Source organism: Musa acuminata, chromosome BXJ3-5 (assembly GCF_036884655.1).
Source record: "Musa acuminata AAA Group cultivar baxijiao chromosome BXJ3-5, Cavendish_Baxijiao_AAA, whole genome shotgun sequence".
Lineage (NCBI taxonomy): Eukaryota > Viridiplantae > Streptophyta > Magnoliopsida > Zingiberales > Musaceae > Musa > Musa acuminata.
This window is the reverse complement of record NC_088353.1, coordinates 2,255,639-2,269,906: the sequence shown is the minus strand read 5'-3', so window position 1 is coordinate 2,269,906 and position 14,268 is coordinate 2,255,639. Positions and strand designations below refer to the sequence as shown.

Below are 14,268 nucleotides of genomic sequence, written 5' to 3'. Positions count from 1 at the left end.
TCGCTCCGCTTCTCTACCCTACAAATCCAATCAGCCACCAAATGATTGATCCATCAAAGATTCACAACCTGCAATGTGCTTTCATTGCAACCGATGGCCTGACCAGTTGACACTGTAGCACACGACGACACAGCAAGAATGTCATCAAATTATCTCTTGGCACAAAACAAACAAGAGGACCATAATAAAAATCCAAAACTAAATCCCCATCTACAGACTCGGTCTTTTTATAGGGTAAGTGCACCGGACATGCTTGTCGACTCTTTAAACCTTCCAAATATTCCCTAATACCCATAGTTTGCTCCATAAGTTGAGGAGCCATAGGGTCCAGCATTGGCTGGAGATCCATACATCGGGCCATGAGCTTGATATGAACTGTAACCATGATCGCTGGAACCTACTGTGCTCGGCTGAGGAGCTGCAGCTGCAGCCATGAAATTCTGCAACATAAACAGATGATTTAGCCCGCTAGAGGTAAAATTTATGAGGTAAAAGACAATGAACAGAAATGAGGAAAAACCCTCATATGCAATTATACTAGTTTTGTTTGTGAGACAAGTCCACCAATAACAATCAAATTCCCATCTCCAATATGCTAGCGGGATACTTTCTAATCATGAGTTCTAAACATCATGTAAGACATTCATTGTTTGAGTTGTCTTACATACAACAATTGCATACAATTCAATTCTAGTTTTCTCCGAAAGGTGAATCCAAAATCTACACTTATTTTCATCTGGACTACACAAACCACAAAAAAAAAAAAAAATCATGGATGATTCAAGCACACTGCAATAAGATTCATGGAGCCAACATGGAGAATTGTGTGCACGCACTGTACAAAGTTACTCCATGCCAATGAATAGTTCAACCTAATAGGATTAAGTTTAAACACTGTCAAAGTTGAAAGCTAGATCCAACTTCCCAATGTAAGCAAAGATATAGTGTCACAGGCCTCAAACAGTAAAAACAAGAGCAAAGGTTACGAGGTATATCATAAAAAATTCATGTGGTACATGGGTTACAACTAGAAAAGAAAACTGTCCTGGTTGTAAGGATGACGAATGATAGGCATGTTTAGTTGTGCTACTTGCAGATAAGGGTACAATAGACCCAATGGTCAATCACATAAATATTGGAAGTACCGATGATAAAAATTTGCTTATAATCTGCATGAAATGGCAGCCCCAAGCTTCTTTTCTAGGATAGATTAATTTCATGTTTCTCCCACCTCTTTTCAGCCAATTGTGCTAGTAAGATCTTTTCTTCAGATTTATGGTATGTATCTTCCACAATAGCAGAAGCATTGTAAGTTATTTAGAGACAGAAGACACCTTAAATACATGCAAAAAATACACAAAAATTGTACTGGATAGACATACATGGGGAAAAAAAACTTTATACTATAAAAGTTTTAAAAAATGAATAAAATTACAAAATAGCCATATACTTTCTTTCGATTTAAAAAATAGCAAGTAGCAAACAATAGCCATATATTGTGCTAGTAACATATTTTCTTCAGATTTATGATATATATCTTCCAAAATAGCAGAAGTTCTTTAGAAGACAGAAGCCACCTTAAATACATGCATAAAATACACAAAAAATGTACTGGATAGACATACATGGGACCAAAAAAACTTTATACTATAAAAAGTTTAAAAATGAATAAAATTACAAAATAGCCATATACTTTCTTTCGATTTAAAAAATAGCAAGTAGCAAACAAAAAATAAGCAGACCGCTGACTGAAACCTAGAAGAAATAATAAAGCTTGAGTTGGTGAAATTCCAACATGAAATACCAAGAAAATAAGAAAGTTCTTTAACAACAAATGCATACGGCCTAAAGCATGAGGCTCTGTCCCTGCAGGGTCTAGGGAGTAATACATGCAGCCAACCCCCTACATATAAAAAAAATATGCTCATGATTCAAACCTTGGTGACCCATGTTGCAAAGCAAAAGCACATGGTAACAAGGCATGCCTTGAGTTTTTCATTAAAATAATTAAATATATCTAACATAAAAAAAAAATAGATTATCCAGGATATAGGGTTATGGACTGTACCTGGATCAACTGCTGAGCAGTTTGAACTTGTGTAGCACTGCCAGTAATCTCAACAGTCATCTCTCCTGGGACCCCCCTTGATTCTTGTATGGTTATGGTTGCCCCACTAGAACGACGGATGTAGCTAATATTTGCACCAGCTTCTCCAATTACAGCATCAGCATATGAAAGTGAAATCTGCATATGCTGTGTAACCTGTAAAGAATCCATCAGAAATATGTAATTGAAATATATTCACAAAAAGAGCAGTTACAATTGCCCATGCTTTTGGTAATGCCTGAAGAACATAGACTACCTGAGAAATCATTGTTGGTGCATGTTGATTTGCTGCCGAGTGAATGCCCATTGGAGATGTGTTTTGCCCATACAAAGATATACCATGATGGGGTTGCTTTTCTAGAAGGGGACGTTCCGGTGGAGGGTAAAAATTATGATGTGGCCGTGGAGGAATGAACTGAGGGTTGCCACCATAGCCTAAGCCACCAGAATTAGGGGGGAGACCTTGGGGTTGGCTCCAAGTTTGAGCGGCGGGCATGTTCTGTTCCATGTGCACATTTGACAATGACAACTAGACAACAAGTTTGAAGTCACAAGACATCAAAAGAAAAGTAAAACTCGAACAAGTTCGTTAAATTGCACAATTAGAATTTTTTCAGTACCATGCTAGAGAAAATCAACTTACACGCTTTTCAAACAAAGGAAGAACACTGCGATCTACTAGATACTTCCTTAAATGAGTTGCAATTAGTTCAACAGCTTTATGTGTTCCGTTTGGTTCTCCTTGTATCTCAACAACTCTATCATCTGGCAGCGCAACAGGAGGAAGATTGTCTGCAGGCAAATAAACAAGGGACATGGGTTCATGAATCTAAGAAGATGTCAAACATCATGTACAAACAAAAATAATGACACCAAATTTGCATGTCTATTTTCGACTAACCAACGATACATTTGCTGAACAATATATTTTTTCATATATAAGATTATTACCCAAATAAAGTGGCACTGCAATATACTATTTTTCTGTCTTATTACAACTTCAAAAAATATATATACATCAAAATTTTCTTAATCATCTCATGATATATTCCAACATGCAATTTGGGTGAAAAGCAATATTCAGCATTCATAATTTTATCAATTTCTAGAAGCACACTACTCGTACTTTTATTTGTCTCATATATAAGACAATCCTAATTCAAATTCTGCTGATATTGCTTACAATCTGACAGCCTGTCTGTGTCGTTCAATATGGTCAATGTCAATTCATGTATAACTCCATTCACATATTTAAAAGATGTCACATATTGGTGACAAAATTTCACTGTATCAAAAGAATATTACCCAGGGACAAGAAACACTTTGGATCATTGTATGCAATGTCATGTGGTGTGCACCCTGGAGGGCAAAGTGGTAAATGGGATAGATAACATTTAATTGGTTCATTATTTTGCATCATGACCCACATTAGATTACTTATTTAAGTTCTTTGCTATATCAGAATTAATATTGTGATCTCATAATCAACCATGCTACTACTAACAATGGTAGCAGAAAACAGGGATATTATGAACTCACTTTCTCTTTGTTGCAAAGTATATTTGTTGTTTTTGCTTTTGTTGAAGAATTCCGAAGTAGAAACTTCAAGAGATATTATGTTCTATTCACTTATATCTATAGAACTAAATAACGTTAATGGGATTGGATCCACAATTTGAGCCTTCCGGAACACATATCATGGTCATCATGCAAAAATATCAGGAAAAGAAAAACAAAATTGTGATTCCTCGAGAGCAAAGAAAAATTGGTGACTAGGATCAAGCGAACCCTTAAAGTGCAGTTTATAGATCATAAACATACAAGACAATATACATAACTAAATCTACATTCTAGCATTAAAGGACCAATATTTAGCCTACTATGGATTCAAAAGCTTCTGTTTTCTCATTATATCTAAACCAGAATCCTACAAGTCTTATATTGCATGTTGTATTACCCTATAAATGTTACCAAGTGACCTTATGTGAGTTGGGCCTACCATTAGATAAGACTGAAAAAATATTAACACAATCATACATGAATTGATGAGTTGAGGGTTTCAATATGCCAAAAAAATTATTATTTCACGCCAGGAATGCTGTTTCATGTATGAAGAAGAAGTGGAAGGGCAGTGGAGCAAGAGGATGGAGGAAGGTAGAAAAGGAGGCGGAGAAAAACAAGGAGAAAGAGAAAGGAAGAAGAGGAGGCAATGAAGAAAGAAGAGCAAGAGGAAGGAAAGGAGGCAAAGGAGGAAGAGGAAGAAGAAGAGACGATAGAGGAAGAGGACGAAAGAGAAAGAGGAGGATGGAGAGGAGGTAGAGGATAAGAGGATGAGGAAGCCTACCTGCCAATGGTGCACAATGGGCAGTGGGCGAGACGAAACAGGATGGGCTCGCGTTTGGGGCCATGTGGGTTCATGTTATGTCTTTTATTTTTTAAGATTCAGACCAAACCACCTGAGACGTAGGTGGTCTGTATATCAGGTCACGCCCTGACCAGTATGTATCACCCATTTCATACCGATCCAAGCCAACTGTCAAAGTTTGATTTTACACAATTAAGGTCTCAAGGAATATTCTACTCTTCATTTCAGGATCAAAGTCAGCAGCTTGCAACTTTATATTTAATTTAAAAGCAATATTGTGTCTATCTGAATTGGTGAATTAAACAATTGAGGGCCAATCGAATACCACCTAGCAAGGTTCCTGGTTTTGCCCAGATAGGTAGTTATCACCTTAATTACGAGGCCGTATTCTCGTTTTGGGCTTGAGCACTGATGCAGACCCCTCTGATGCGGGTAGTCTGGGTCACTTTTTCAAGGAACAATGGGCTTAGGAAGAAATGCATGCAATATTTTACAACGAGCAGCTGGCTACGGAATAAATGCTATCACACATGCTTTGCTCCTCATGCCTCTTTTCATTGCCCACCTAATGTCGCTAGCCCACCGGATACTCTCCCCTTTCTTTTAGTACCAAAACATTTAACGTCATACCATGTGTCAGCCCTATGTATCCCCCCTCCTTCCTCCTCTTTCCTTTTTGTACCACAGCATGTATCGGCAAATCATGTATGTATGCTGGTACGAACTGGACCCATACTACTCCAACCAAAGATTAGTATGGGTCAAATCAAGGTTCACCATACCATGACGTATCGCTCAATACGAGCGGTACATACCGATCCGATAAAAGACCAATATGGGCAGTACATACTGGTCTGTTGGTATGCCTCACCGTACCGTATATCAGTACATCAATATGTATCATATCGACGACTACATCAGTAGGGACCAGTAAAACAAACCATGGGTCAAATTGCGAACTACGCTACCCAATGAGCTCACCACTCACAGAATTGTGTCAATGTACTCTCAAGTCCAACTCAAAGGCTAATCAGGCATAAATTTTTGATAATTTGCTAAAAAGATGCAGAAAAATCAACCGTAGTTGAAAGGTACATCAAACAGTATTGCAAACACTAGCCATTATGAATTGTCATTCCGATGTTGGATGTAGCTAAGCACTTCAAAGTATGAACCCAAAAACCTTAATCAGAACCCTGAATTAGAATCTAAAATTTATAGTGACTAATTATTCAAAAGTTTTTTATCTTTTGACATTGGATTTATACCATTACAGCTGCACCAAACTTCAGTCAACTGAACTGGATCTGTCATTTAATATGAAAATGTCTACAATCAATGTTCTTGTTTCATGCCCTAATTTGTTAAGTCATTGCAGAAGAGACTATCGGTCTCAGAATATGGAGTAGTCCCGGAGCATGGCACTGGCTCTGAAAATGATATTACATCATGCCAAATAGGTTCTTTATAGAATATACATAGATAAACTAGATAAATGTGGCTTTCTGATTATGATTTTCCTAATCAATTGTACTTTTCCCATTATAAGTGATATGACCGCAAACCATATCATACATAACTGAACCAGTCCAGGCTTCATCACTCCTTTAACTAGTAAATCAATTCAGTGTGTAAGTTGTGCATCCATATTTCTCAATAGGTTTTATTATTCCTTATCAGTTGTGATCTCTATTCTAGATAAGACATAGAATCAATACCATTCCAAGATAGAAATGTTTCAAACAAGCAAGATCATGATATTATGGTGTAAACGAGACAAGTAAACATAAGGCTCTGAACAAGTTATTTCTCTCAGCTGTCAAGCACAAGCAAACATAAGAGAAATTTTAGAGTAGCTGAACGAATAGGAATTATGCTGAGAAACTAACAAACATAAAAAAAAATGAAACTAATATATTCTCAGTGATAAAGAACAATAACATAGCAATTAAAGACCTACTAGCTAAATATGGCACAACAGATTCAAATCAGCTTTTAAATTTGTTCTACATCTTTAAATTTGAAGAGCCCCTCAAAAATCCAAAACCTTAATTACTAATGAGACAAGCTCGGACAACACAAGACCAACAACCATAAATAAGAATAAGTTGCAAAGGAAACAATTATGGACCTACTAGCTAGATGCAGTAGACGATGCTTAAAAAAAAGATTTTAAATACAAAAAGGTTTGCACGGTCATACCAAGGACACGAGCAGTAGCACTAGAAGCTTCCTGAATGGCTTTTATGGTTGCTCCCTGTTTACCAATGAGACTTCCTGCTTGTGTAGCAGACACAAGCAATCTTGTGGACACTGTGTTATCAGAACCTGGTGGAGCACGACCAGACTCCCCGTCTAAACCATCAATTATCCATTTATGAACTCTGAGAAGAGCATCCATAGCAGGAGGAATGGAAGCATCAGGTTCCTCCTTTGCTGAAATCATTACCTTCACAAATTTCAAGAAACAAGTTATATTGAGTAAAAACAATAAATTATGCAAAAGACCTTCCAACTGACACATTCTGAGTACATAATACAATCAGATAAGAAACATAATGCCTCCAACTGACACACTCTGAGTACATAATACAATCAGATAAGAAACATAATCCATTCAACTAATGAAACAAGATGGAAAATCATTTCAGTTCTATTAAGAAGGCAATGCACATGCAAATTAATTATACTATGTCCCCAAGGACCAAGATCAACAAGAATCATGATGAAATAGAATGGTTATACTACGGAACATTAATATGTCCTCTAGAAGAACTAGGTCATTTAGTTTTAAATCCACATATTTTAAACCAACATAAAATGATTCATGCATTTCCATACAGTTACAAGTTTCACAGGCTTACAATTCAAGAAAGAAACATCAATAATGCTACAGCAATTCCGTCCAACCCTCGTCAAGAGAACACATCAGTGTTCCACAATTTTGTTTATGGAATGTATGCAGTCGTCTATGAGCATAAAACCATATGAATTAAGCAGGGTAGCCTCATGCATGACATTCTGACATTCTTGCCAATACTAAGTCTAGGGAGGGTCAGTGTTTTTGTAGGCTCACCCCTATAAATCAGAAAAGTTTATGCGACTCCACAGTTTCATGTGTGTTGAAAAAAAACAACCTACTGTGTCACAAGAAGCAGAGTACCATGTGAGCTGCATATCCTTTTCACATAAGCATAAAAATGTGATTCATATGCAGTTAATGTTTCCACCTGATTACTACTGACTGTGTTACTGTTATTTTTGTATCATACTATATGGCTCATGAGAATATAACATTAGAAACATAGATCTTTACCCATTTTCTTATTTTGACATCGTTTCATATCCTTTCCAACTTGATACTAACATTATATTTAAATGTAAACCAAGCATCAAACGTTTGTTTTCTAAATATTCCACCAATCTGAAGATTTGCATCTATAAGTATCAACATGTTAATTAGTACTACTGATGAACATCTGATTCCTTTTCTTAAAAGATTAGATTAATATTAATATTGCTTTGAACATGTAACATTCCCATTCTCAACTAATACATATTTTGGCTCTGAAAAATACCTATAGTAGTTTTCACATCACACACTTTTTCACTTATTAAGAATGCATTCATCTCCTCTTAAAATGACAACCAAGCGGGTTGTGAAATTACCAGAAACAAAGTGAAGCTTGATGGTCATCCAACATGTGTAGGCTTAGATAAAATCCAGCACAGATGCTCAACAACTGATCTTTGCAAACTGGATCTTTGTTCTTCTATTTTGGTTCACAAGGATGATTTTGTTGCCTTAAGTCTGAAGAAATAACCTGCAAGATTAATCTAATTATCATTGGCTAAAGGTTCGAATCTGGGAATCTTAAGTGTTTATCTAAGGTAATATTTTCACTGTATTATATTGGATTATTCTCTCAGAAAATATTATTTAATTAGTCTATATTTGAAGTACTTGCAGAAAGAAAAGATGAGCATTAAGATTAAAAAGATTAAAGATCATGACAAAATTTTATTTGATAGTTCTCGTAATATAACAACCCCTCGCCATTTTTTTTACATCCAGCTGGGATAAATACAAAAATCAAAAGGCAATTTGATTATACACTAGAATTAATTCACCCAGTTCAGATCAAAAGCTTGGAAAGCCATATTGAGGTCATCTCATAATGACTCTTGTTCCTGAGTGGCAAACAGTCTATTTGCCTTTTTATGAAGCCTTTAAGGTTGTTGATAAGATACTACATCAACAACAGAGCCGTAATATGAAATGTCCCAACAAGTTTGTTGACAAGATCCAACCTACATGTTCTTGGAAGTATTTTAAGGAGTTACTACCCATGAAATTTGACGAAAAGATTTAAGTTCACAACTTAGCAAGTATGACCAAGATGGCTAGATCCTTGACACCATCAAATTCAGATTCAAGTAATCAATTCAATATAAACTTTCTGTCGATGATATAAACTAAGAGAAATTGAATATTTAAAAATTCACAAATTTATCGATGCAAGATTCTGTAGGCTTTACAAAACTTTAAATTCTAAGAAACATATCAGAAAGCAAGAAGATCTAATGGACACAGTGTTTAGCAGATTCTATTCACTAGTAGTGAGAATCTTCTAAAACTCCATTCTTCTTTGCAATAGATGTTAGATAATTATATTTCTTAAAATCGACCTGATAAGGTTGAGATTACTATATTAACAACACATGTGCTTAATAAATTAACAACATGCAGTTTATGCTCAAATGACAGGGCTTTTGAGTCAATTTTAATCAACATAAGCTGACACTAAAGTGAAATGTGCTAGATCGTCAACAAAAAGTATTATTTGGCAATTAAAATCATGGCTATCTCAGATCTTTTTATTTTCAGCAGGCTTTTTTGCTTGTTTAATATCAAATTTCTTTTATTAGGACAACTATCAAGTTCTCAACTAAAACCGCAGATGTACCTAAACCAATTTCCTCAAGAAATCGAAACCTAGCTTCCTTCTGATGGCAAGGACAAAAAATAATAATTCAAAATTTCACATGCTGAATAAGATATATGTGGAATAGCATAAACTCGATGTTTTAGAATAGCAAGCATAACCATACCGATCCCAAGGAATTGATGACATGCACTTGGGGATAAAAGACAGAATTAAGCTATCAAATACTTCCAAAAAGTTAGCTTCAATTGTTGAACCTTTCATAAAAATGATCCATGGAAGTTGTGTCTAAAATATCAAAAGCTACAGGTTACTTGTGTGCATCACAAATATTCAAACAATTATGAACTCACCCAACCAATGAATTAATAATGCAGTCATTCAGAAAAAAATTCAATGAACAACAGAATAAATTGGACTTAAAGTTCAGATACACATATGGACCATTTGATCATGCAGCCTCATTGATAATCTGAGATTTTAATTAGCTTGAAAAATTAGTATTAATGCCTCATATTGTAAAACAAAGAACCAACCATCAATAGCTTGATGAAGAAGCAAAACCCACAAGCAGTCAAAGCTTTACAAATCAACAATTCCGCAAGCCAAATAAACAAAAAAAAAAGGAAACACCTAATAACAAATATACACTGACACAAGAATTTAATGAGGAAATGCTTTCACATGTCTGGGATAAGAAAAGCTTGATATATATGAACAGCATAACAAATTCTACATTTCAGCAAAAAGAAAAGGGCAAGATATAGAAAATCTGTCACGATTAAAGGATTCTCAAAGGCTAAGGACTTCAAAGTATCTAATAACAGATACTTGGCTATAGTGCCCACATTAAAGCGGGGGGACCACCAAATTAACAGTATACTTACTGCTCTTTCTGCCACTCCAGGAGGTCCTTCAAGGATCTTAATCCGAGCTCTTGATTCCTCGCACAATTTTTTGATGAACTCTCCTTTTCGGCCAATGAGACCACCTACCTTATGAGCAGGAACCAATATACGAAAAACACTCTCTCCAGGCCATCCAGGCCACTTCTTTTCACCAGCTTCAGTTGCCATCAAATCGTCATGCTCTTGTTTGGTTTCATGTGAGTTCTCAGTCTCTACAGCCACCTCTTCTTCCACAATATTCTCCGGAAGGCCATCCATAGTGTGTTGTATTAACTAAAATAATCATACATGACAAATGTGTATGAGGAGTCAAAAAGTAGCAAAGGAAAATTTAATCAAGAATAAGAAAGCAACAACAAAGATGTGCCGAAGACAGCATTGATGGTGTATCCACAAATAACATATTTACAGAATCAGACTATAGCAGGAAACGAAGATCAAGAACAATGCAGACAACATCTACAATCTAACAAATTATAAACGAAGCAGCAATCCTATGAAAAATATTGCGGAATTTCACATTCGAAACAAAAACAAAAGCAAATCAAGATGAACAAGCATCTCAAAGAAAGTAAAATGCATTATTTCTAGTTAATACTTCAAAGAGATGTTACAAACACAATGGGCATTCCACTATAATATTCCTCAGTTTCAAATTTCAAATTTTCAATTTATACTGATGTAACAGGGTATCAGAGTTTTCTTCAATATATAGAAATTGTTTCACCACCGAAGGCGAAAGCATAAAATAAGGACCACATTCCAATCTTCAGAATTAGTTAAGATGCTAACTAGTAAAAAATAGATGATGCACAAGCATATCATATAAAGTAGCTGAAACTAGTCCTAGATAAATATGTCAAATATGACCTTTTCCATATTTTTTCACATTCATCATGGCAAATGTTTCAGTTCTTTATCTGCCCCAAATCCTTGTATTTCTCAACTTTCCAATTGTATACATAGTCAGATATAGAAGTGTATGTTTCTACATATGGCCATCAGGCAAAAGAGATACAAGTCAACATTAAACATTCAGGAGAAAAACCAGAAATATTTCATCAATAAATCAATTCCGCGACCTTTACCGATCTGCAAAGGTTTAACAGCAAGCCTCCAGAATTTAGAACACGTTGATTGATAACGAACAAAACTACAGTTTAAGAAACACTGGATTTTCTTTGCCTGCCCACCTAAAATATATTAATATTTGACCTTAAAATGCACTAACTTTGCGCATGAGTTCAGAGTGCCTAAGGTTGTATGGTAGCTAGGTTTCCATAACCTAAGATGCCCAGCACTACCATTTGCATGTCAGAAAGCTAAAAGCCCAAGCACGAAAAAGACACCACGAACATCAAAATTTTAAGCTTCTTGGAAACCAATTTAGAACTTCCAACTTACCAAGCATGCAGCTTCTATGATTTTTCTTTTCATCTAACAAGAGGGCTAATGGCAATTTCTAAACGATGCACAATTCAAGAGGTGCCAGCAGATGCAATCAGAACCTAGACACTGTCCTTGTTGATTCAGAAATTAGTCTCTACAGTTTAGAATGCGGGATCAGCTGCAAGTGTATCACGTATTGTCAAGCAAAGACATCACAAACATCAAAACTTTAAGCACCCCCAAAAACCAATTTAGAAAATCTAACTAATCAAACATGCAACTATGATGATTTCTTTTCCTCTAACCGAAGATCTACGGCGATTTTTGAGCCATGCACAATTCAAGAAGCATCAGCTGCTGCAAACAAGAAGTTATACACTGCGAAGTGTATTATCTGTCGCCCTCTGGTGAGCTAAAAACCATGACAAACGAAACCAGTAAACTCTGATAAAAGACCAAGCATCCACGCAGCACTACCTTTCACATATTCCATAACAGACGGTACAACACAGAGAAATCAATGAGTTCATCGAAACCCTAGAATAACCTCAACTAACAATCAATAAAACCCTAGATATCTCCATCTAGGATACTTACACGGGCAAAGAAACTACTCTGCCAGAAGAAGAAAACCGCCTAAATGAAAACGAGAAAAAGAGGGCTTACGGCTTCCAGCAATGAGATTCTTCCGATGGAGGAACGGCCGTAACAGATCCGACGGCGAGGCGGACGAATTCGAGAGTAAGAGAAAGAGAGAGAGGAAGGACACGGGCGGCGGCGAAGAAACGAAGGATTAGAGAGAGAGGGCACGGTCGTATTTATTTCTGTGGCGTTGGGTTTTGGGGTTTGGGTTTGAGTTTGGGGTTGGGGTTGGGTGACGGGCGCACGTACGAGACATACGTGCGGCCTGCGAACGTAAAATTTACGATGCGGACGTCCGCGGCGTATATATATTCATTTTATTTTAAGGATAAAATATATTAAAATTTTGATTGAATTCTAATAAGAGTTATTGATTGACATTTTCATCATTTGTTCCCGCCTACATAACATACACGATGTTGAAATATCTTATTAATATTGTTGTAGAAAATGTACAAGTTGCAGGAAACAACAAGCCGTGGCCTCGGGGCTAATGCGGTTAGGTTCGAGTCCGAATGATCGGGGATCCTATTGAACGACCCTTGGGACTGCTGGGGTGGTCGACTGCGACGGTCCGATCGGGACGGGACAGTCGTTTCCTCTGGAAAGGTACTCCTTGCCTGGGCACGTAGTGGAAGACGCTCTGTCTTCGTCCCTACACACAGGTGAGGTCGGGAAGCTCAACCGGACCCCGCCGACGATCCAGTTAGTAGATAGTCACGGGAGATTTTTTTATCTTTGTTTTCTCTCCCCCCCCCCCCGAGAGCCGAACGGGAGGGTTTTTATAGGGAAGCTTACTGTTTCCTAATGTGCTCACTTGCAAGGAGCAGGCCCATACTTTCGATAGCGTCCAACACCAATGTGAGCGTTGCGTGAAGAAATGGGTTTGCGCAGGACGTGGCGTGCCCCGACCGTCGTCCTGGTCTGCCTCGGTCAGGCACGTCAAGTCAAACCGAGGCGTGGATCACTATCAGTACACATCCTTAGATTTTGTTCTTGACTAATTACTTCTCACGTGATAGTTTAAGATTAAATCAATGATCCAATTGCATATAATATTCCTTTAGTAATTAGAATCCTATGGATCCCCAAATATAGATGATGTCTACGAGAGAAGAGATTATTGACGCTTGCTTAGGAGGTCTTTGTACTTTTCAATTGATGTAAGCCTAAGTCGGGTTATTATCACTCATTCAAAACTCTTACTGTGAGTAAATCGTGTCGACCATCAGAGGTCTTCATGGATTATATGGTGATAGACGAAGGAAGAATGATGATAAAAAAAAGTCCAATATTTTTTTTGAATAGACAAACGATTTGTTTTATCACTAAAACAAAACACTACAGCTTTATTCAAAACCAGATATCACAAACGAGTTTTAAATACTTAATTATTAATTTTATTATTTACTTTGAGATTTCACGAAATAATTTATTTGAAAGTTTCCAAATGGTTTTGCTCTATTTAAAAATAAAGAATGATAGCTATTTATTTTCATATTATCTTAAATTTTAGGCCTACGTATTTAATAAAATAGTAACCTTCATAAAAATTATAATTTAACTAAATACATATATATTTTTTACAATAAAAGATCCTTATAGTGGATTCCTAATAATTAGACTTTACAATTTATTATTGTTATCATATTTTTTAATAAAACATTAATTTTTTTATTTTTTATTTATTATAAAATAAAACGTTGTAATTCCATTGAAAATTATTGTACCTAAGTTTCAACAAATTACAATGTCCACTTACCATAATTATCAACATTATTAAAGGTCTCGAGATATTATAAGATAATTTGCATGTGAGTTTGAATGTTACTTCAAATATTTGTACATATTTCACAATAAAGGACAAGTTACCTAGAAAAGCTTCACTCAAGGATTATTACATGATTTTAT

General features: G+C 36.1%; 1 protein-coding gene across 2 annotated transcripts; it reads right to left on the bottom strand.

The window, feature by feature from the left end:
• Nucleotides 1-58: 58 nt before the first annotated feature.
• Nucleotides 59-12,540, bottom strand: LOC135638174 (flowering locus K homology domain-like). Of its 2 annotated transcripts, none has more exons than XM_065151163.1 (7): nucleotides 12,382-12,540; nucleotides 10,306-10,599; nucleotides 6,675-6,921; nucleotides 2,751-2,899; nucleotides 2,364-2,636; nucleotides 2,069-2,263; nucleotides 59-440 (listed from the first exon to the last, which is right to left on the bottom strand). In XM_065151163.1, the coding sequence occupies exons 2-7, from the start codon at nucleotides 10,582-10,584 to the stop codon at nucleotides 285-287; spliced, it is 1,299 nt and encodes a 432-aa protein (XP_065007235.1). In that variant the 5' UTR covers nucleotides 10,585-10,599; nucleotides 12,382-12,540; the 3' UTR covers nucleotides 59-284. The 2 variants fall into 2 exon arrangements, with proteins under 2 accessions (XP_065007235.1, XP_065007236.1); XM_065151164.1 differs by having other exon boundaries at nucleotides 2,364-2,606.
• Between the last annotated feature and the right edge of the window lie 1,728 nt (nucleotides 12,541-14,268).